General features: G+C 41.0%; 1 protein-coding gene and 1 pseudogene across 2 annotated transcripts in view; one reads left to right on the forward strand and one right to left on the reverse strand.

Annotated features, from left to right (window-relative positions):
• Window positions 1–23,485, forward strand: part of STX6 (syntaxin 6) — a 53,105-nt gene continuing 29,620 nt past the window's right edge. Inside the window, exons 1-2 of one of the 2 annotated variants that reach the window (XM_026001129.2) lie at window positions 1–339; window positions 21,324–21,493. In XM_026001129.2, coding sequence (XP_025856914.1) covers window positions 305–339; window positions 21,324–21,493 — 205 coding nt within the window. In that variant the 5' untranslated portion in view covers window positions 1–304. The remainder of the gene's footprint in view (window positions 340–21,323; window positions 21,494–23,485) is intronic. The other variant, XM_026001130.2, reaches the window with a different exon arrangement.
• LOC112921796 (small ribosomal subunit protein uS8 pseudogene) lies at window positions 6,122–6,496 on the reverse strand (annotated as a pseudogene).

Raw genomic sequence — 23,485 nt, forward strand, 5'->3', positions numbered from 1 at the left:
TGTGGTTGGCCGCGGCCGCGGGTGCCGGGGGCGGGGTCAAGCCGGCCAGACGCGCCGGGAGGAGCCGGGGGAGGGGGCCGGCGCGGGGCCCGGCGTCAGGTTCGGGGAGTCGGTGTGCGGGCCGAGCGAGCGCTGGAGCCGCGGCGGTCCCGTGCGCCCCGGCCTGCGCGCGCAGCTGCTCTGGGTTCCCGGGGCCGAGGCGCCGGCGGCTGCGGCAGGCCGGTGGGGTGGGCGGAGGGAGGCTCGGCGGGCGCGGGCGCCCTGTGCGCGGAGCAGGCGCGAGGCAGCCGGGGGCCGGGACGCCATGTCCATGGAGGACCCCTTCTTTGTGGTGAAAGGGTGAGTGTCCCCGAGGGCTCCGCTGGAGGAAGAGGTGGCGGTGCTGCCCGCCTGCACCTCCCCGCGCGTCTCGCTGGAGGGGGAGGGGAGACAAGTGGCGGCTATGGGGACGGCTTAGCTTGCAGGGCCATGACCAAGCGTCCAGAGACGTGCCCTCCCCGTCCTACCTGGACTGTGAAACCCGCCGTGCGCCCCCAACCAAGCCGCTGGGGCAAGGGGACGCCTTTAGGGCTGTGCACGGAGATGCAACTTGTTTGGGGTTCGAGGGGATCAGCAGCTCTGCAGGTGGGGGGGGAGACAGTCGTCCCAGCCCTTACTGGGGTTCTAGTGGAGCCCGGGGCCCTACTTCGAAGGAGGGAAAACAGCATCTGGGCAGGAAAAGGGAAATGGCCCTCCTGAGCTTTGTAGTTGGCGTTGCTGGGGGGTGAACTCCCATTGTCCATTGAGTTTGGAGCGCCGGCCCGCAGAGCGGTGAGACCACAACACGCCCAGAGGCGTCTGAGCACGTTTGCAGGCTGGGCTGCGGGGGAGCAGGGCTCCGGCAGACAACTCAGTTCAGTGGGGGCGTTTGTACTGAGTAATAGGAGGGGAGGGAAGCAGTCGTTCGAACTCGGCGATGATGTTGGAAGGAAAACAACAAGAAATCAGCCAAACTAAACTTTCCTCAGCTTTCTATTAGCAACTGGGATTTTCCCACAGTGCTAAAGGAAGTGAGTGCTTTCTTTTTTAACTCCCTGATTTCATCCAGGCTCTTTGACAGGTTTCCCCCATTTCTTATCCAGCCTTTCAGAACAGGACTGCCTTAACTTATTTTTTCCTCCCTCCCCCTCCCCCTATGAGCTGTCCTGACTCCATCTTTGATTGCTCGGTTGTTTGGAGATACAAACTTTCTTTGCATTCTGTTATCTTTGGAGCCATTAGGCAAATGCAAAAAAGATGGATTCGCATGCTGTTGTAACTTGTCAGCTTTATGTTTTAAATGTCAGTCATGGAAAAAATCCGAGAACTACGAAGATCCCAGGTACTAATAACCACGAAGTGTCCCTTTGCTTGCAACTAGTTGCTGCTCAAGCTTCCTATTTCTGTAGTGGTAAAAGTTGACCAGTTATTTGTGTGTTTTTTTTTGAGGCTTTTTTTCTCAGAAAATTTACATGGTTCTGTAGGTGAAGTCCTTTGTTATCCATGATACAATAAAATATATGCTTCATGACATTTCCCTAAAAGGTTTCTTTATCCTAAGGTAGATGGGGGAAATGCAGAGTCATAGATTGATCAGTAATATGTGGCTCTCTACCTCGAAAATGTGTTGTTAGATTAGTTTAGGGGTTAGTTTTTGAATGTTAAAGCTGTGTGTCTTTTCCTTGAATAAAAGTTCTTAATGCTTAGGTTGCAAAGGTTATCTCTGGCAGTGGAAGCCAGGGATAATCAGAAATTTTTCGTTTGTTTGATTTTTAGTGAAATCTCTGAAAATGCTAAGCTCTGCCATCTTGGTCTTTTTTTCCTGGTGGTATCCAGTTGAGTCTCCCAGTGCTCGCTCACTGATTAGATATCACTGCTGTATTAGAACATTGGCCCGGATTCTTGGTTGACTTTTGTATCCTTTTGGCTCATGTCCTTAAGGTGTCTGAAGGAAGGGATTCACAATACCTTCTGCTGTAAAAGGTAAAGTTAGCCACATGGGTGTGTCCAGACTGTGATAGAGTATCTGGGGGACTGTGTACCTCTGTTTATTAAAAGTATTGAAAATGCATCACAGAATGGGGAAAGATTAAATGCTTAAGTTGTGGCCCTTTGCCCAGAAGCGATGGTTCTGAGAAGCAACTTACCCCCCAAATTAAGTAGAAATGACAGGTGATAAATTAAGCACTGAAGCGAACCTTACAGGTTAAGTGCCCCGGAAGTTCTGAGAAAAGCAACTCATTAGAAATGGTTACGATTGGAAAAGCTTTTAGAAGGAGTAATAGGTCTTGAATTAGGTTTTGAAGATAGGTAGAATTGAGATAACTCAGGCCTGTGTCTCATCTGGACTCTTACTAAAAAGAGTCTCTTAATTGGTCTGTCTACTTCTAGTCATCTGCCCTTGATTATATTGGGTTAGTGCTGTCTAAAATATAATATGGGCCATATATGTCATTTTATATTCCCTAGTAGCCAGGTTAAAAAGTAAAAAGAGAGGCACTTGGATGGCCTAGTCAGTGGAGCATGCTACTCGATCTCGGAGGCATGAGTTCAAGCCCCACATTGGGCGTAGCGCTCACTTAAAAAAAAGTAAAAAGAAACTGGTGAAATTAATTTTAATGTCATCTTTAATGTAGTCAAAATATCTCAGCATGTGGTTAATATAAAGATTATAATGGGATATTTTACTCTTTTGTACTAAGTTTTCTAATCTGGAGTGTATTTTACGCATAAAGCCCATCTCAATTTGGACACTGAATTTTTCATCAGAAATATTTGTTCTATATTTAGAGTTCGTTAAATTTATAGTTGAAAATGTAGATTCACGTACCCAAACATTCCAAACGTACTTGAAAATTTTCCAGTTACTGAAATGCTTATCAGTTTTTAAGTTGAAATTAATTGAAATTTAAAAGGTAGTTCCTTGGTCACACTAGTGCATTGCAGGCGTTCAGTCATCACATGTGAGGCCCACATTGGGCAGCAGAGGTATAGCTCTTGGGCAGCAGAGGTATAGCTCTTCTAGAACCCGAGCAGGGGCTCCCTACTTAACATTAGTGGCTGGCTGTTGCATACAGAATAAAGTCCAAGCACTTCGTGACCACCACGATCCAGCCTTCCAGACCTCCACCCACTCTGCCTACCCACAGCTCAGAGCTCCAGCAAGGTCAGACTGAGTGATTGTGACCACAGTACTGGGTGCTCTTACTCCACATACACTCACTCTGCTTGGTTCACCCACTAAGTTTTGAAGATTCAGTGTAAGCATCTGCCCAGCCTCCAGGAAGTGCTTCCCCTTGGCACTTGTAACACATTTTTGCACCTCTTCCTCTGGCTGTCTTTCATTATTATATTAGACTCTGAGCTCTGAGGGTTGGGACTGTTTATTTTTCCTGTATTTCAAGCCCAACACCTTGAATATGCAGCATAAATGTTAAATAAATACTCGTGGTGGTGGTGCTGGTGGTTAAGGAGTAGTGATTCATGGGTGGGCACATTGCCAGCAAATGCCCTGCGATGAGCATTGTGTATTAGAAATTATCAAGGAGAGCATCCCAGGTGGTGTAGGAAGTTTATTTAGGGGAAGTAATAATAATAGCTAACATTTAAAGGACGCAACTCTGATGCAGGCATTTTGTGCTAAGTAAGCACTTTATAAAAATTTTCCCTTGATGGGAACAGCTCTGCAATGTGGATACTAGCCACATTTTAGAGATGAGGAACTGAGGGAGCACAGAGGGGTTAAGTTATTGGCCTGGGGTCACACAGCTAATAAGTGGTAGACCCAGGATTCCAGTTTGAACTGCCTGATTCTACTCACACGGTTAATACTTCATAGTACAGGTAGAAGAGGGTAGAAGGTAGAAGCCATTGGCGATTTTTAAATCTGGGAAAAGGCATGAAATTGGGAGTTTTAGGAATATTGATTTGGTAGTACTGTTGGATGCATCAGTATGAGGGAAAGATTTAAAGGGGGACCAGACCAGTTAGCTGTTTTCGTCTGGATCTGCATTTCTTAATGCCTCAATGTTTGAGACTAGTTTTGTGAGGTTTTGACACTATCGATGTCCTGTTCAGAGCAGAGGAGAACACCACCACATGGGACAGCTAAATGGCACATGTGGCCCCCACCTGGTGTAGACATTCACAGTGGTATTTACACCAGAACTCAGGTCCCTGAAACTCCAGGCGCTACTGAATCACCTCTGGCCTGCCCTTAACTTGTAGCCTCTCTGGTAGATCCTCTCCATGTGTTCTCATTGGGTGAGCTTGATTATTCCCATTGTGTCCGGTACTCCCTGTCTATCTCTGCACATCCAGGTCGCTCTGGCCCTGCTCTCTCATCTCCCTACGAATGCTGGGCCAGACCTTCCTTCTCTCAGCTGTCCACTCCTGACTCCGCATTCTCGTTCAGTCCCGTGTCCACTTACTTGGTCATCCTATCCTATCAGTGCCATCCCTCGGATATTTCTGGAATCTTCTCTCCCTCTCTAGTTATGGTTCTGCTACCCTAGTTCATGTCCTTGTTCTCTCCCACCTGGATTCCTGTAAGCAACTTCTTCAGCAGGCCTTGCACTGCTACCAGATGTGTCCACAGAGACATGATCAAGTCATTTCTCTATTCAGCATTCTTTATTCTAAATACTTATTGAGTGTCTGGTTTTGTTTGCTGGGAGCTAAGGGTACAGCAGTGAATAGACAACATCCCATCCTTATGGAGCTTACATTTTAGGGACAGGAAACAAATACATGATATGTCAGGTGGTGATCAGTTCTGTAAGAATAAAGGTGGGTAATAAACGAAAAGTGGGTTCTGGATGTAATTTTTCTTTTTATCTGACTTTTTATCAGGAGGCAGTGGAGTTTGGTGAAAGAACTGATTTTTGGTAATCGGGCTGACCCAACATTGGCATCTCACCTTTCAATTACTTGGTGTAACTTGTCAGTTCTCCTGGTTGAACCTATTTGTACAAAATGGCTTAGCAATATACAAAATTGACTTAACAATACCGTTTTATTGGTAATAAAGATTAAATGACTTAATGCGTGTAAATTGCCTAGCAGTTGGGGCATATATTAAAATAAACATTTTCCTTTGAATGTCTTTTGTTTGTTTCCATCCAGATAAACTGTCCTTTCTGAGAGGAAAGACCATTTTTGAGTAACATTTAAACATTTAAAATGATGTCAAACTAATATATGCTTATTTCAGAAACTCTAGGAAACAAAAATAAAAAAGAATAAAAATGTGTTGAAATGCAACCATCCAGAAATAATTTGTTAAAATTTTGATTCTATTCTTTTCTTTTCTTTCTTCTTTCTTTCTTTCTTTCTTTCTTTCTCTTTCTTTCTTTCTTTCTTTCTTTCTTTCTTTCTTTCTTTCTTTCTTTCATTCATTCATTTTATTTATTTGTTATTGAGAGACACACAGAGAAAGAGACAGAGACATAGACAGAGGGAGAAGCAGGCTCCATGCAGGAAGCGTGATGTGGGACTCAATCCCGGAACTCCGGGATCACACCCTGAGCCAAAGGTGGATGCTCAACCACTTGGCCACCCAGGCGTCCCTAATCTTTATTTCTATTAATAGTTTTAGGTTATACTTTTCATTAGTTTTTGATCTCTTACTATATATCAGGCACTGTGCTAAGAACCTAATTATCTTTTTTTTTTCTTTTTTTTTTTTTTAAGATTTTATTTATTTATTCATGAGAAGCACACACAGAGAGAGAGGCCGAGACACAGGCAGAGGGAGAAGCAGGCTCCATGCAGGGAGCCTGATGTGGGACTCGATTCTGGGTCTCCAGGATCACACCCCAGGCTGAAGGCACTAAACCTCTGGGGCTGCCCCCTAATTATCTTTTTAATCCTTATGAAGTAAGTACTAGTACTACTATCATTTTCCAAATGAAGAAAAAGAAACAGTAAAAACAACAACAACAAAACTTCAGGCTTATAAGCTTTTAAGTGGAAAAGCCAGGATTTATATTTGTGTGTATTATTATTGAATAATTATTTTAGAAATTGGGTATAATCTTTTTATCTGTTTTTTTTTCCATTGAGGCATTTTATTTGCATGTATGTATTACATCCCTAGATAAAGTTATCCCAGGATTTTCCTTCCTGTGTGTTTTTGTCTTGCTTCTTGATGGTCCATGATATCCGCTGAGGTTGTCAGTACAATGAAATCAAACTGGTAGGATGGGAACAAATTCTTCTGCTGTTTTTCTAGATCTTTGAGTTGTACATCACATCCAGGGCTGATCACTCCACACCTGTTTAACCTGCCTATGAGGTTCACAATAATTTTCCCAGCTCTGTGATCATCAGTGATTTCAAATTTGCCAATGTAACCATGCTTCATAATCACAGTTAGGAACCAGACAATGACTTTGGAGCATGGCCTAATAAGAACCTGGCGTTTGCCTCTCTTTTCAGCATCGTTAATGCTCTTCAGAGCATCTGCTAGGACATTCATGTGCACATTATGGCAGCACAGAAAAATGGCGGAAAGAGGATGGGAGGGCCATCTGTATTTTTCTGTATCCTTAAAATGTCTTCAGTGGAGTGGGCTTTTAATGACCTCATTGTATTTTGTCATATAATTGTAATATAAATTACAGCCTAGGACGACAGTTATGATGTTTCTAATTTTTCACAATTACAAATACAGTGGCAAGGAGAATGAATGCCTGACAGGTCTTTATTGCTGCTTCTGTTTATTTCCATAGCCTGTATCCTTGTAGCAGAATTACTAATATGGAGCATAAGCACATTTTCAAAGCTTCTGAGGCGTATTACCAGATTGCCCTCCAGAATCCACTGCTATCTCCACTGTCTCCCCCACCCCATCCATTTCCTCTGATCTCTTAATAATACTGGGCTTATTTTTAGAAATCTTTACTGATATATGAGGTGAAAAAAATACCATATTTGAATTCTGTTATTTCCATCTTTGTATTTAGTAGGGACTCATGCAGTGCTTGTTTGATGAGTGAATCCATTTTGAGTTTTGGGTTCTGTATTTTTCCCTCTCTTGTTGGCAGCCTTTTAGAATTTGCAACTTCTAATCAAACCGGCCAAGAAAACCACAAAATGAAGCATTGGGATATTAGGGTCTGTTGGTACCCAGTGAGCCTCTCCTGTAGGTAAAAGGCATGAATGTTGTGGCTTTTTAATATTTTGTTGTTTTGGAGGCTTTGTATGCCTGAATAAGGATAATTTCCAGGTTCTTGGCTGTGGATCAATGTTGAAGTAATGGCATAAGTAAGCAGATGAGCAATATGGTATATATTATGTTGTATTCTCTAACCAATACTTGTCCATATGTGCAGCCTTTTTAACTCTAGATTATGAGTTCCTTGAAGGCAGGCAGCGTGCATTGTATTCACAATGTCGAGAAAACTGTTTATTGGTATAATCAGTGAAAAAGAAGTCTCTTGTTTGCAAGGTAATTTTAGTCTAATAAAATTGAGTGTAAGTCAAATTTCACATTCTACTTTTAAAAATCAGAATCAGATGTTTCACGATAAGAACTTTGCAAACATGTGTTACAAATTTATGGAATGTCTCATACTGTATTTGGCTGACATTGTAGTCTCGTGGGACAAGACTATGCAGATACACAGAGTGTAGGTGAAAGACAATATGCATCGTGTGTAAGATTTTAGAGTTGAGATGTTAAGGAGACTGAAGTAGGGAAAGACCCCTGTGGGAATGTTGGTCAAGGACATTTTAGTGAAGCAAGTACAGGGGCTCATTCTAGCCCTTAGAAGAAATGTCTGCTGTTCATTTGCAGAGATGTAGGGACTCTTGGCTGGGGAAGCAGCGAGCAGAAGTCTAGAGCCAGGAACCAGAAAAGGGAGGACAGGCAGGAGACCTGCCAACTGACACAGATTTTGTTTTCATGAGAAATCAGGTTGAATATTAAAGTCGGCCAGTTTGCAGGGGTGAGGGGGCGAGAGAACTTACCCAGTTGAGTTTAAATGTACTCTGTTTCCTATTGTAAGTTCTTAATCAGGAGGCAGTTTTAACTAGCAGTTACTGTTTACTCACCTGTGGGCAAACAACTGTTAAGGGCTCAAACCCTGATCTTCTAATTCCACAAAGGAAGTAGATTTGTCTGGAGGCTTAGCAAAGATGGGCTTGGATAGGTCTTGGTACTGGAAGGCACCTCATAGTCAGGGTCAGAAGCATTTGAGGCAAACAGCCAAGATGTCTGAGCCCCAGTTCTCCTTGTTCAACAAGTGCAGAACTAGATATTTTGAAAGTTCCTTCCATATCTAAAATCCAGTGATAGGGCTTAGGTGAGAAGTTTAAGAGGAAGAGTGTCTAGACAAGTTTCAAATCTTGGAAGATAGAGGCACTGTTGACTGACAACAGGAAGCTAGAGAAGGAAGCAGGTTTTTTTTTTTTTTTTCTATTTTACCTTTTTTGTTTGAATACTTGCTTTTTTTGTTTGTTATGGTTTGATTTAGTTTTTTTGGTTTTGTTTTTTGTTTTTTCTGTAGGCAGGATAGGATCAGTTTGGTTTTAGGCAAATGGAATGTCTTCTAGGCAACTGAAAATATAGGAGTTAATCCTGTGTGAGTGGCTAGGGTTGATAAAGCAATTGGGAAATCTTCAGCTGAAAGGGATCTTTTGAACCTGAGTATTGATATGCACCTAGTAGCTATAAAAAGTGCTGAGAAACAGGAGGACCAAGCAGAGGAAGAAGAAAGAGAAAACTGGTAGAAACCAGAAGAACACAATGACACAAAAACAAAGGAAGTGAGAATTTCAAGCAGACAGATAGAAGGCTAGAAGGCTGTAGTGGCAAGTACATTGAAAGTGAGCATGAGTTCAAGCTCATCGTGACTTTGACCTACCATGCCATCGGTAGTAGAAGTCCTGTCCCAGGGGAGTTGTGGAAGCAGCCGCAAATTGAGGTCAAAATTGTATGAAACTGTAGATAACTAAGTAGAGACAGTTTTTACCCCACAAGAGTAATTGCAAAAGGTGTCACAGTGCAGTTGAGTTTGGAAATGACAGTGAGGTCAAGTGAAAGTGTGTGTGTGTTTCCCCTTAAATACAAAAGATGTGAGTATGGAAATCAAGAAGTCAAGAGCTCCTCCCTTACCTAGCATGAGAGATTGGTAGTGGAGTGAGGTTGGTAGGATATGGGGCCAGTGGCAGCGGGAGGGGTGGTGGCGGGGGATATGGTTGCAGAGGCTCACAGAGACTGGGTTTTCCAGGATTCATTACTAGAATGGAAACCATCTGCCTTTCCTAGCCTCTCAGTATGTTGATGAAATAGGAACCTCTCTGTAAAGAGTCATGCAGAATGAGCACTGCCCCAGATACTGATATTGTAGCAGATTGTATTTTCCCAAAGGTGACCACCCCAGTATATATCCTGCCCCATTTGCTTTTCTTAAGTTGTGAAACTGGCATTCTTCTATCAAGCTGCAATCCTAGTCCCTTTCCCTGGAACCCAGGCAGACCTTTGTAACTGCCTCACCTGACAGAATGAAGTGGAAATACCACTGCTTGACTCCCAAAGCTCAAATCCTAGAAGAGAGGCAGTACAGCGTCCACCTGCATCTTTCTGACTCAGGACACAAGGCTGGGGTGTCCTGAGCGTACATGTAAGAAGTCCAGCTATCCCAAAGCGACTGTGCTAGGGAGAGCACGTGAAGAGACATAGACACAGAAGATACTACCAAGGAGCCTATGTTCTTGCAGCCACACTGTGCAGCAGGGACCAGGCATCTCTTCTATATTTGGCATGATTTCCTGACCCACAGAATCCATGAGCATAATAAATGTTTGTTTTACACCACTGAATTTTGGGGTGCTCGTTATACAACTACAGTAACTGGAACAGATGCCAATTCAGTCTTATCAGCAAGATCAAAGAAGAAAGAAATCAGAAGGCTGATGGGGGTTGCAGCTACAGTTATCCGGCAACTTGTTGGCATAACCAAATGCAGATTCTGTGAAACCAGATCTCCCTAATGGCTGAGATACTCCATTCTCCAACTTTATTGAGAAACTTGGTGAGATCTAGATAAGAAAACTGATTTTTGTGGATATCTAGATGTAATGCCCTCAGCCCTTGAGGTTGGTTGGGATGTTGGGCCCTTCTCCATGGTGGAACAGACTATAATGTTGTCTGCGAGAGACTTGGCTAGCAATGACAGGGTTAGTGTTTGGCTTGCTTCCGAAACAAACTAGGTTAGTCCTGACAGTGTCAACTTTTTATTTATAATGAGTGGAAGAATCTGATTTTAAAAGCTTTGATGACTTCATTTTTGCCCAAAAGATACATTCTTCAAAGATGTGGACTGTGTTTTCACTTTTGACAGTTGGTTTTGACAGTTCCCTGGGCATTGAGGCAGGCTACAGTGAAGGACCTTCATTCTGGCGTTCATGGAGTTTAATCCGTGAGGATATAACAGCTCCCTTAATTTCGATCAACCGTTTGGTGGACAGCAAGGCAGAAGAGCTTTAGCTCTAGCATTTTCTAACACTATGACACTAGTTGCCCATGAACTGTGTAAGACAGAACTGACTTTGGAAACATCTGCAACAGATGGGCAGCAGAAAATCTGTTTGACTATTGTGGGGACCTTTTCTGGGTCAGGAGCTAAACCCATACTTCCTAGGAAAGTAATTAGCAAGTTTTTGGTGTATGGGGCCAGACAGGATTTCCAGAGCTGTTGGTGAGCTGCTCGTTATTAACCATGGAGTTTGCTAAGCCAAAGAGCTCCAAAAATTCAAGGTATACCTGGCCCATCATGGAAAGTTCTGGGTGTCAGACTTAAGTCATCCCCTTCACATAGTTGAAAGAAAAACCTCAAATAGGTAATCCAGACTTCACAGAGAAAGAAAGCCGTGTTTTGTGATTTTGACCTTTCTGGAGACTATAGAGAAAAGTGGATCTCTGTTGCCTAAGGAGTCAGCAGCTGTAGCCATCTGGTCCGGGTGCTGTGCTCCTCATGGGGTGCTGTGCTCACATGGGCCGTGTGTGTGGGGAGTGCCTAACTAGCCACTTTTTAAAGTAGCTACTCCTTTGCCCTTCCTGAGAAAGCAGTCTGAAGAAAATTCAGTGGGCTCTTCTTCCCTTTGTTAAAACCCTCACAAAAGGCGTCTGGGTGGCTAAGTGGCTGTGCATCTGCCTTTGGCTCAGGTCGTGATCCCGGGGTCCTGGGATCGAGTTCTTAATCAGGCTCCCTGTCTCCCTCTACCTATGTTTCTGCCTCTCTCTTGTGTGTCTCTCAGGAATAAATAAAATCCTCACGAATCTGAAACAGATGATACTGTTACATACTCCTCTTTTTTTTTTTTTTTTTAAGATTTTATTTTTTTATTCAGAGAGACAGAGAGAGAGGCAGAGACACAGGCAGAGGGAGAAGCAGGCATCATGCAGAGAGCCTGACATGGGACTCGATCCAGGGTCTCCAGGATCACGCCCTGGGCTGCAGGTGGCGCTAAACCGCTGCGCCACCTGGGCTGCCCCATACTCCTCTTTTTATTGTTGTTTTCCTCTGTCCTGTTAATTGATCAATCTGGAATGCCTAATGATTGCAGATACTTAGTTTCAGATATTTACAAATGCTTCCTAATTGAGGAAGTTATATCACTAGAGTTTCACACATTATTAGTTGTGTCTTGTGGCTCTTGAAAGTGATCAGAAATCCCAGGTTCTCACAGTGAGATACCACCTCACACCAGTGAGAATGGTGAAAATTAACATTCAGGAAACAACAAATGTTGGAGAGGATGTGGAGAAAGGGGAACCGTCTTGCACTGTTGGTGGGAACGTGAACTGGTGCAGCCACTCTGGAAAACTGTGTGGAGGTTCCTCAAAGAGTTAATAATAGACCTGCCCTACGACCCAGCAATTGCACTGCTGGAGATTTACCCCAATGATACAGATGCAGTGAAATGCTGGGACACCTGCACCCCGATGTTTATAGCAGCAATGTCCACAGTAGCCAAACTGTGGAAGGAGCCTCGGTGTCCATCAAAAGATGAATGGATAAAGAAGATGTGGTTTATATATGCAATGGAATATTACTCAGCCATTAGGAATGATGAATACCTACCATTTGCTTTGGTCTGGATGGAACTGGAGGGTATTATGCTGAGTGAAGTAAGTCATTCGGAGAGGGACACACATTATATGGTCTCATTCATTTGGGGAATATAAAAAATAGTGAAAGGGAATAAAGGGGAAATGAGAGAAAATGAGTGGGGAAATATCAGTGAGGGTGACAGATCATGGGAGACTCCTAACTCTGGGAAACGAACAAGGGGTGGTGGAAAGGGAGGTGGTTGGGGGGATGGGGTGACTGGGTGACAGGCACTGAGGAGGCCACTTGGTGGGATGAGCACTGGGTGGTATGCTATATGTTGGCATATCAAACTCCAATAAAAAATATACAAAAAAAAATCCCAGGTTCTCTAGAAAATTCTGGTTACGATTAATATTTGACTTAAAAAAGGATTTGTGACACATGTTTTCTACTCTCCTTTCATGCCTTCTTTTCCAGGCTAGCCCTAAGCATTTCCCAGTGCAGTTGGGAAATGTTTTAACTTTGAGGGACCCCACGAGCTGCTTGCTAAAATAGGATTCCTTGACACACTGCAGGTTTTGGCTTTTCTAGATTTGAACCATTGCTGATAGTTCCCACCTTTGTAATTCCTTGAAACGTTTGTCTTAGAAATGGAAAATAATAAATGAGTAATTTTTTTAAAAAAAGAAAGTTGCAAAATAATGACTGCTTTGCCTTTCTTATATCTGGGCCACTAACTGAAAACTAAAGATGAAACCTCTTTAGTGGTTTGAGAGATTGGGAGTGGAATAAGCCAGGTCAGTGGCCAAGGCTGTGGGATGTTGAATATTATTCTGGGATTGCTTTGTGGCGTTTTTCTGATTCCTGCCATTTCTTTGATGTCTTCTTCATAACATGCTTGATTTCACTCTGTGCTGTTAGAACTGGACCCATCCATGTGCCACCCTCCCCCTCACATCTGATTATCAGTGTCTTAGGAGTTGTGGTTATGATCTATGAAAGTGTGGTCCTTGGATCTCAAGGGGTTCTCGACCCTTTCACAGAGGAGCCCTTAGCTTAAAACACTTTTCATAATAACTCAGATGTTTACTTTTTCATCGTGCTGACATTTATACCAATGATGCAGAAAGCTGTGGCAGGTAAAACTGCCGGTGCCTTAGTCTAGGTCAGGGTAGTGGCACCAAACTGTACTGGTAGTCACTGTGCTCCTCCCTTGCAGTGAAAAAGGGAAAAAAAAAGTCATATTTCCTTAAAACTGTTCTTCATGGGATGCCTGGGTGGCTCAGCAGTTAAAGCATTTGCCTTTGGCGCAGGGTGTGATCCTGGAGTCCTGGGATCGAGTCCCATATCAGGCTCCCTCCATGGAGCCTGCTTCTCTCTCTGCCTGTGTCTCTGCCTCTCTTTCTCTCTGTGTCTCTCATGAATAAATAAAGTTTAAAAAACAAAAACTTTTGTTTAAAAAACAAAAACTGGGGCAGCCCAGGTGGCTCAGCAGTTTAGCACCATCTTTGGCCCAGGTGGTGGTCCTGGAGACCCAGGATCGAGTCCCATGTCAGGCACCCTGCATGAAGCCTGCTTCTCCCTTTGCCTGTGTCTCTACCTCTCTCTGTGTGTCTCTCATGAATAAAGAAATGAAATTAAAAAAAAAAAACCCACAAAAACTGTTCTTCATGAAACAGTAAAAATTATTAATCATATCTTGGTTCTCAAAGATACTTTCAGTTTTATTAAGTTATAATTTACCTGCAATAAGATTGACCCTAATTTTTAGCGTACAGTTCTTCAAAATTCGACAAATGGATACAGTCGTGTGAACCACCACCTCCATGAATAACATATAGGACAGATCCATCCCCCCTAAAAGTTTCTCTGTGTCCCTCCGTAACCAAACTAACGTGAATTTGCTCCTTGGTGAGTCACAGATTAAAACTATACCAGGTGATGTCATGAGCACTAGGTGTTATATACAGCTGATGAATCACTGAACTCTACCTCTGAAACTGATGATAAACTATATGTTAATGAATTGAATTTAAGTGAGATAAAATGAAAAACAATATGACACCAGGCAAGTTGTTGCACAGAGGAAACTATTTGCAGCAAATAAGGGGATCACGGGGAATAACTTCCAAAGCTGTGACACCTGGAGCAAGCATGGGTGGGTTCCTTTTATGTAGGATTAGGATGAATGTTTAAAAAGGGGAGCCTTGTCATCCTATGTAGAGGTGGGTGGAAGGCCAAGCATGTGCCTTAAGGAAACGTGCCCCTGCGTATACTGTATGTTATGTAAATGAGGCTTGTGCTCCCCCTTGGGTAGAGATTTTAAGTTACAGTGAGGTAATGATAGTTGCCGGTTAATCTAGAGGTCCCTCCATGGTCCCATCTGTGTGGGCTTGAGTGAGGGGTTATGCTTAAACTGGTCTGGGTGGTCTGGGCTGTGGGGAGGGTCTTGTCAGGTGAGTCACTATTGCTTGAGGGGTGGTAGTTTTTAGTTTTTGGTGATTATGACTAAAGCTACTCTAAGAATTTGCAGGTGGTTGTGTGAACATAAGTTTTTATGTCACCTAGAAGTGAGATTGTTGGGTCATATGGTAAGCATATGTTTAAGAAAGAGCTACATTATTTTCCAAAGTGGCTGTACCATTTTGCATTGCCACTGGAAATGCATGGGAGTTCCACTTAGTCCGCCATCTGGACAGTACTTTGGCATCGTCAGTTGTTTGTTTTAAGCCATTTTAAGTTTGTGGTAGTATCTCATTGTGGATTTAATTTGCATTTTTTCTGATAACTAATGGTAATGAACATCTTGTGTGCTTAGCTGTCACCTGTATGTCATCTTTGGTGAAGCGACTGTTCACATCTTTTGCCCGTTTCCTCCACCCCCCCCCCCCCGCCCCATTTCTTAATTGGATTTGTTTTCTTGTTAAGTTTTGAGAGTTTAAAAAAAATTATATTCTAGATAAAAGACACTGATCAGTTATTTAATTCATAAATATTTTCTCCCAGCCTTAGTACACATTTTACTATTCTGCATGACAAGATGAGAGTTTGCCAAAGCATTTTTGCTATATTGTGAAATAAGATGGCTGTCTCCGAGAAAAGCAATTTGTGATTGAGTTGCTAGCTGAAATAGCTCTTTTTTTTTTTTTTTTCCTCCACAGATTCTCATTTTTACATGAAAGAATGCCTGGCAAACTGGTTATTGAGACTTACATATGTTCTCAAATTTCAACATTATCTAAAAAGTAGTTGAGATATTTTCTCAAAAATGAATAAAGTGAACCTGTCACTTAATGGAAAACAATTGACAGTTTTTTGGCTGGTGATAAAATTAAGAACTTTTTTAAAAAATAGAATTTTGGAAAGCTTCTATGAACTATCATTTTACAGGTTCTCAATAGTTAAGGGTTTTTTTTTTTTTTTTTTTTTTTTGGACAGAAGTTTATTAAGTAGAGATATAGAGAAAGCTCTCAGAAGTGAGAGGGGTCCCAACAGGGTTGCCCAATAGTTAAGTTTTTCTGATGAGCTTGGTGGAGATATTATATGATTTTGGATATCGTGTAGTGAAAATGGCATTTGCAAGACCTGTGTGATACTGAGTAAACTAATACTTTCCAGATGACCAGACCAGTACATGTGATAAAGTCAAACATGGGTAGGTAAAAGACCCATTCAAAATACCAGGTAGGGCAATGGATTATAATGCATGAAGGGTTCAAAAAGTCTCTGATACAGTTTCATGTTCCACATTGCAACTAACCTTTAAGAAACTGCCACTTTGTTGAGTTTTGGTACAGCGCCAAAAAGGAATATCCACAATTATCTAAAAAGGCTATTAAAACACTCCTCTGTTTTCCATCTGTCTATCTATATGAGGCTGGATTTCCCTCATATATTTCAACAAAACATGTCAACAGACTGAACATAGAAGGAGATATGAGAATCCGCTGTCTTCTATTAAACCAGATATTAAAGAGATCTGCAAACGTGAAAAACTGTATTTTTTTTGTTTTAGAAATTTGGTTTTTTTTGCAAAAACATTAACATGTAGCAGGCTCATTATATTTGATTACTTGATCAATACTTTTTTTAAATGACTATTTGAGTTTCTAATATGGTAAATGGCGATAGATAAGTAGCCCACATCAATCTAAGTTCTTTGGGGTCTTCATTAATTTTGAAGGGTCCAAAGGAGCCCTGAGATCAAACAAAGGTATGGATTGCTACTTAAGAGAATTTAATTCCAGCATCATGGCTGTGTTCTGGTAGTGGAGCATGTGGTATGCCCTGGCCTGAGGCTTCTTTGGTTTAAGGCTTCTAGTTCTCAAAAAGGAATTTATATTTACCTTACAGAATTGCTTATTCTTAAATTCTTCAAGATGAGATATCATTATAGATACCTCTAACTCTCTTCCACTCTTACAAATACACCAAGTACCTCGTACTATGGGAAGATACGTACCTCTTTCTCCACCAAATCAACCAGAAACCTTACTAGAAAGTAAAAACACTTCGTCCTTCCCCTTTTTCTATTAAATAGTTTCTCATTAGCACTGAAAGTATAGGCTGAGATGGGAGGAACAATGAGAGGACTCTGCTAACCCACAAACCAGGTGTTGAAGAGACCTGGAGAGATGTCACTGTTGGCCACATAGCTCAATGAGATATTAAGCCTGGCCCAAGAGCTGTATTCTCTATTTAACACTCAACTTTTAGCTCTCATGAGTATTCTTAAACTGAAATATTCTTGTAAGGCACCTTTCTTCATCTTGTCACTGCTTTATCTTTTGGTACTTAAACTGTCAGAGGGAATAGGATGCATGCAGTTTCTGTCTTAAAGCTATAGGCAGCAAACACCTCAAGTGAACACTACTGTTCACACACTAACCACTGTGAAGTGGTTAAGAAATTATTGAAGGATCAAAGCAGATCTCTTAGTTTAGGTGCATGAAGATTATCTTTGTACACAAGAGACCATATGGTTACAAAATGATTCCTTTTTGGCTTTTATATGCAGTAGTATTCAATTATAACATTTAAATTGTGGCTATAGACCCATTGTTAGAAGGCCAGATTTTTTTTTCTTTTCTGTGTCTATTTTTATTTGCACTTTCAAAAAGTTACAGTGTCATTCTCACTACGCCAATATAGAATGCTACCTCAAGAGTGGTTGGTCTTTTTTTTTTTTTTTTTAATCTCACTTTTATTTCTTTTTCCGAGTTTTAATTTAAATTTCAGTTAACCTACAGTGTAATACTAGTTTTAGGTATAGAATCGAATGATTCAACACTTCTATACATCACTGGGTGCTCATCAGGACAAGTGTCCTTCATCCCATCACCTGTTCAACCCAAATCTCTCCTCCCCCATCTCCCCACTGGTAACCATCAGTGTGTTCTCTACGGTTAAGAGTCTGCTTCTTGGTTTTCCTCTCTTCCCCATCAACCCATGTTCCTTTTTTTTTGTTTCTTAAATTCCACATGTGAATGAAATCATACAGTATTTGTCTTTTTCTAACTTTGCTTAGCGTAACACTCTCTAACTCCATTCAAGTCAAATGACAGATTTCATTCTTTTTATGGTTGAGTATTATTCCTCTGTATGTGTATCTGTGTATCTTCTTTATCCATTCATCAGTTGATGGACACTTGGGCTTTTTCCATAATTTGGATATTGTTGATAATGTTGCTATAAACATCAGGGTGCATGTAACCCTTCAAATTAGTATTTTTGTATCCTTTGGGTAAATACCTAGTAGTGTCATTGCTGGATTTTAGGGTAGTTGTATTTTTAACTTTTTTGAGGAACCTCCATACTGTTTCCAGATTGGCTGCACCAGTTTGCATTCCTGCCAACAGAGGATGAGGGTTCCCCTTTCTCCACATCCTCGCCAACATCTATTGTTTCCTGTGTTGTTAATTTTAGTCATTTTGGCTGGTGTGAGGTGATATCTCCTTGTAATTTTGAGGTGTTTTCTTGATGATGAGTGATGTTGAGCATCTTTTCATGTGTCTGTTGGCCATCTGTATGTCTTCTCTGGAAAATGTCTATTCATGTCTTCTGCCCATTTCTTAATGGGATTATTTGTTTTTTAGGTATTGAGCTTGTTAGGTTCTTTATGGATTTTGGATACTAACCCTTTATCAGATATGTCACTTGCAAATATCTCCTCCCATTCTGAAGGTTGCTTTTTAGTTTTGTTAATTGTTTCCTTAGCTTTGCAGAAGCTTTTTATTTTGATGAAGTCCCAGTAGTTTGTTTTTGCTTCTCTTGCCTCAGGAGACATACCTAGTAAGAAGTTGCTGTGGCCAATATCAAAGAGATTGCTGCCTGTGTTCTCTAGGATTATGATGATTTTCTCTCTCACATTTAGGTCTTTTATCCATTTTGAATTTGTTTTTGTGTATAGTGTAAGAAAGTGGCCCAGTTTCATTCTTCTGCATGTTGCTGTCCAGTTTTCCCAACACCATTTGTGGAAGAGACTGTCTTTTTTCCCATTGGATATTCTTTCCTGCTTTGTCAAAGATTAGTTGACCATATACTTGTGGGTCCATTCTGGGTTTTCTATTCTGTTCCATTGATCTCTGTGTCTATTTTTGTGCCAGTATCATATTTTTTCTGTTGATAGCTACAGCTTTGTAATATAGCTTGAAGTCCAGAATTGTGAGGCCTCTGGCTTTTTCTTTTTTCTTTTAAAGATTTTACTTATTTATTCATGAGGGTCACAGAGAGAGGCAGAGACTTAGGCAGAGGGAGAAGCAGGCTCCCTATAGGGAGCCCTATGTGTGTGGGGGGAGGGGTTGGGGGGGAATTGATCCCAGGACCCCGGCCTGGATCACTTGAGACAAAGGCAGATACTCAAGGACTGAGCAACACCCAGGTGCCCCTGTTTTGCTTTTTCAAGATTGCTTTGGCTATGTGGGCTCTTTTGTGGTTCCATATACATTTTAGGATTGTTTGTTCTATCTCTGAAAAATACTGTTGGTAGTTTGTTAGGGATACCACTTAATGTGTAGGTTGCTTTGGGTAGTATAGACATTTTGGCAATATTCTCCCAAGCCTTGAGAATGGAAATGGAGAAAATTTTTAAAACCTTGTGGCTATATCTAATTTGAAAGCATTCTCAATCATACCATTTAATGGCCTAGTTTAATTTTTCTAAGCCAGAAACACACTCATTTGCTATATGTATGTTGTATACCTATATATGTTTAAAGCTATAATATTAGAAAATCTTCTAGTGAGATTTTGGATTTAAAAATGTCTCAGATTAAAGACAAGCTACTGAATGGGAAAAAATATTTACAAATGACATATCTGATAAAGGGTTAGTGTCCAAAATATATAAAAGATTGATACAGCTCAACACCCCCCAAAAACCAATTAAAAATGAGCAGAAGACATGAGCAGGCGTTTCTCCAAAGAAGACATATGGATGGCCAAGGGACACATGAAAAGATGTTCAACATCACTCATCATCAGGGAAATGCAAATCAAAACTACAATGAGGTATTACCTCACACCTGTCAGAATGGCTAAAACCAAAAAGGCAAGAAACAAGTGTTAGCGAGGATGCAAAGAAATATGAACCCTCATGTACTGCTGGTGGGAGTGCAAATTGGTGTAGCCACCGTGGAAAACAGTATAGCAGTTCCTCAAAAATAGGACTACCCAACCACCCAGGAATTGCACTACTAGATATTTACTAAAAAAATACAAATACAGTAATTTAAAGGGTTACATGTACCCTTATGTTTATTGTAGCATTATTTACAATAACCAAGATACAGAAGCAGCCCAAGTATCCATTGATAGATGAATGGGTAAAGAAGATGTGGTGTGTGTATACATATACATATATATATATATATACATATACACACAATGAAATATTATGTAGCCAAAAAAGAAATGAAATCTTGTCATTTGGAGAACAACATGAATAGAGCTAGAGGATATAATGCTAAGTGAAATAAGTCAGTGAGAGAAGGACAAATACCATATGATTTCACTCATGTGGAATTTACGAAACAAAACAAATGGGCAGCGGAGAAAAAGACAAATCAAGAAACAGACTCATTAACTATGGAGAACAAACTGATGGTCACCAGAGGGGAGGTAGATGGGGGGATGGGTGAAAAAGGTGATGGGGATTAGGAGTATACTTACCATGATGAGCACTGAGTAATGTATGAAATTTTTGAATCACTGTATTGTATAGCTGAAACTCACCTAATACTGTATGTTAACTATACTGGAATTAAAAAAAAATTAAGTCTCAGATTAAAATACTTCCCTTCTGATAAAGAAGATGTGGTTTATGTATACAATGGAATATTACTCAGCCATTAGAAATGACAAATACCCACCATTTGCTTCGACATGGATGGAGCTGGAGGGTATTATGCTGAGTGAAATAAGTCAATCAGAGAAGGACAAACATTATATGGTCTCATTTATTTGAATATAAATAATAGTGAAAGGGAATAGAGGGGAAGGGAGAAGAAGTGGGTAGGAAATATCAGAAAGGGAGACAGAACATGGAAGACTCCTAACTCTGAGAAACGAACTAGGAGTGGTGGAAGGGGAGGAGGGTGGGGGGTGGGGGTGACTGGGTGGCGGGCACTGAGGGGGGCACTTGACGGGATGAGCACTGGGTGTTATTCTGTATGTTGGCAAATTGAACACCAATAAAAAATAAATTTATTATTAAAAAAAATAATAAAATAAAATAAAATACTTCCCTTCTGAAAGACTAGCTACATAAGTAGCCCTTCTTCTATCCTTTTCACCCACACCACCCCTCGCTCCCCAAGAAAAGGAAAGCTGTGTTAGGATTTGTTCATATGAATATAAATTACTATCACACCGAATGGCAGCATATGTTAATGTTAATGTGGCACTTCAGTTAATTTGTAGGATTGCTTCTTATGTGACTTTTTAAGTATAGTCTGTTGAGAGAAAAATTAAATTTTGTCCTTCTGAAATAAATTTGAAATAGCTACTTAAATAATGACTATTTTATTCCAAGATCAGTTTAGAATATAATACAGTTATTTTTAAAGGGTTGAACTTTGATATTTGTCCGGGAGGAGCTTTCTTTAAAGCTCAGAAAACACTTTTGGGAATGGTAGTTGCTGAATATGGTATGTGATCATAAGTGTTAACTTACGTCAGGCAGTAGTTGACTTGTTCATGGAACATGTTGTCTGTGATTTCTGTCCTTTCCCTTCACCTTGATTACAGAGAGGTACAGAAAGCCGTCAACACTGCCCAGGGATTATTTCAGAGATGGACAGAGCTCCTCCAAGATCCCTCCACAGCAACGAGGGAAGAAATCGACTGGACCACTAATGAGCTGAGAAATAATCTCCGGAGCATAGAATGGGATTTGGAGGACCTTGATGAGACCATCAATATCCTTTTCTATGGTGCCTATGCCTTTGGGATAAACAGAACAAGTTTACAAGTGAACAAGTTTTTCTCAAGATGTCTCAAGTACATCAATTAGATATTTCCTTTTATAATTGATTGATGTTGCTGTTATTTGTATCATGCCACACTTGAAATAATTGCCTAGTAAACGAAGGCATAGGGGCCACATTCATCTATGGTGTGTGATAAATCCGGCAGTGTGAAGACATTATATAGTGCAGTGGTTATAAGCTCGGACCCTGAAGTCAGACTGTGTGTTCAAGTCCTGGCGACACCAGTTACTGACTGTATGACTCTGGGCACATTGCTCTCCGCTTCAGTTTCCTCCTTGGTAGAAAGTTAGGATAATAGTAGTACCTGTCTCATAGGGTTGTTGCAAGGTTAGCAGGTAAGTGTGGTGCCTGCTACACAGTGAGCTTCTGTGAGTGTCAGCAGTCATTATTACATAGACGTGAATACAGACCAGTGTCCTACATTGTTAATTAGGAACCAAAAGAAAATCCTTTTGTGGACTTTTTTCCTGTTCAAGAAGTGATGTTACAATGCCACTGTCCATCAGAGAGGCATTTTGTATCATGAAACTGCACTTAATAAAAGTAGATCTGTTACGTTAAGTCATGCTGTTGGTGTTCAGTAAGTCCACTGACCTAACTGATGAACCAGAGAACCATAGCGTTTTTCTTCAGCTAGAAAAATTCCAGTTAATCACAAATTTTGAAGATCTGCCAGTTGCATATTCTCAATTCTCTCTTGTTCTCTCTATAAGTGCAATCTAGGAAACCAGCTTTTCAGGTTCATATAGAGTTGATGTGTGGAGGGCATAATCTTTATATTTCTGTTAATCATAGTGATCCTAGATGGTTTTAAAATTATTTAAAAAGTAGATTGTTAAAAATTAGTGGAGCAAAATGAGAGGGTAGAATCAGAAGCACAGGTACAGGGAGATACTTGAGATGGAGGGAAGAGAAGAAAATTGGGAACACAGAAAATTGTGAGAAAAGGGGCAGCACTGTTAGCAAATCCATGCACACCTTGGAGATAGTGCGAGTTTGGCTACAGACCATAGCAGTAAAGTTGAGTATCGTGGTAAAGCAATTCAAGTGAATTTTTTGGGTTTCCTGGTGCATATTAAAAGTTGTGTCAACACTATACTGTAGTTTGTTAAGTGCAATAGTATTTCATCTAAAAACAATATATATATATATCTTAATTTAAAAATACTTTATTACTGGGCACTTGGCTGGCTCAGTAGGTAGAGCATGTGACTCTTGATCTTGGGGGTTATAAGCTCAAGCCCCACATTGGGTGTAGAGATTACTTAAAATCTTTAAAAAAAAAATACTTCATTGCTAAAAAATTCCTAGTCATCATCTAAGCTTTCAGTGAGTCACAATCAATCAGATCACCATAACAACTACAATAATGAAAAAGCTTGAAATACTGAGAGAATTACCAAAATGTCACACAGGGGCATGAAGTGAGCGAATGCTATTGGAAAAATGACACCGATAGAGTTGTTCGACACAAGGTTGCCAGAAGCCTTCGATTTGTAAAAAAGAAAACAAAACAAACCAGTGTCTGCTTAAGCGCAGTAAAACAAAGCACAATAAAATGTATGCCTGTGTATTCATCATTCATTCAGCAAATAATCATTGAGTGTACCACAGGCTAGATATTTTGTTAGATACTGAGATTGGATTTTTTTTTTTTAAGATTTTATTTATTCATGTGACACAGAGAGAGCCAGAGACCTAGGCAGACGGAGATGCAGGCTCCCCATGGGAGCCCGATGCAAGACTCGATCCCAGGTCCCCAGGATCACCATCTGAGCCGAAAGCAGACACTCAACCACTGAGCCACCCAGGTGTCCCTGAGATTGGATTAAGGCAAAACAGTATACCAGCCCTCACAGACCAGATGGTGGGGAGTGGCGAGGAGCTCAAAGGACAGGGGAACAGACATTAATCAAATAA

This window comes from Vulpes vulpes, chromosome 13 (assembly GCF_048418805.1).
Source record: "Vulpes vulpes isolate BD-2025 chromosome 13, VulVul3, whole genome shotgun sequence".
Lineage (NCBI taxonomy): Eukaryota > Metazoa > Chordata > Mammalia > Carnivora > Canidae > Vulpes > Vulpes vulpes.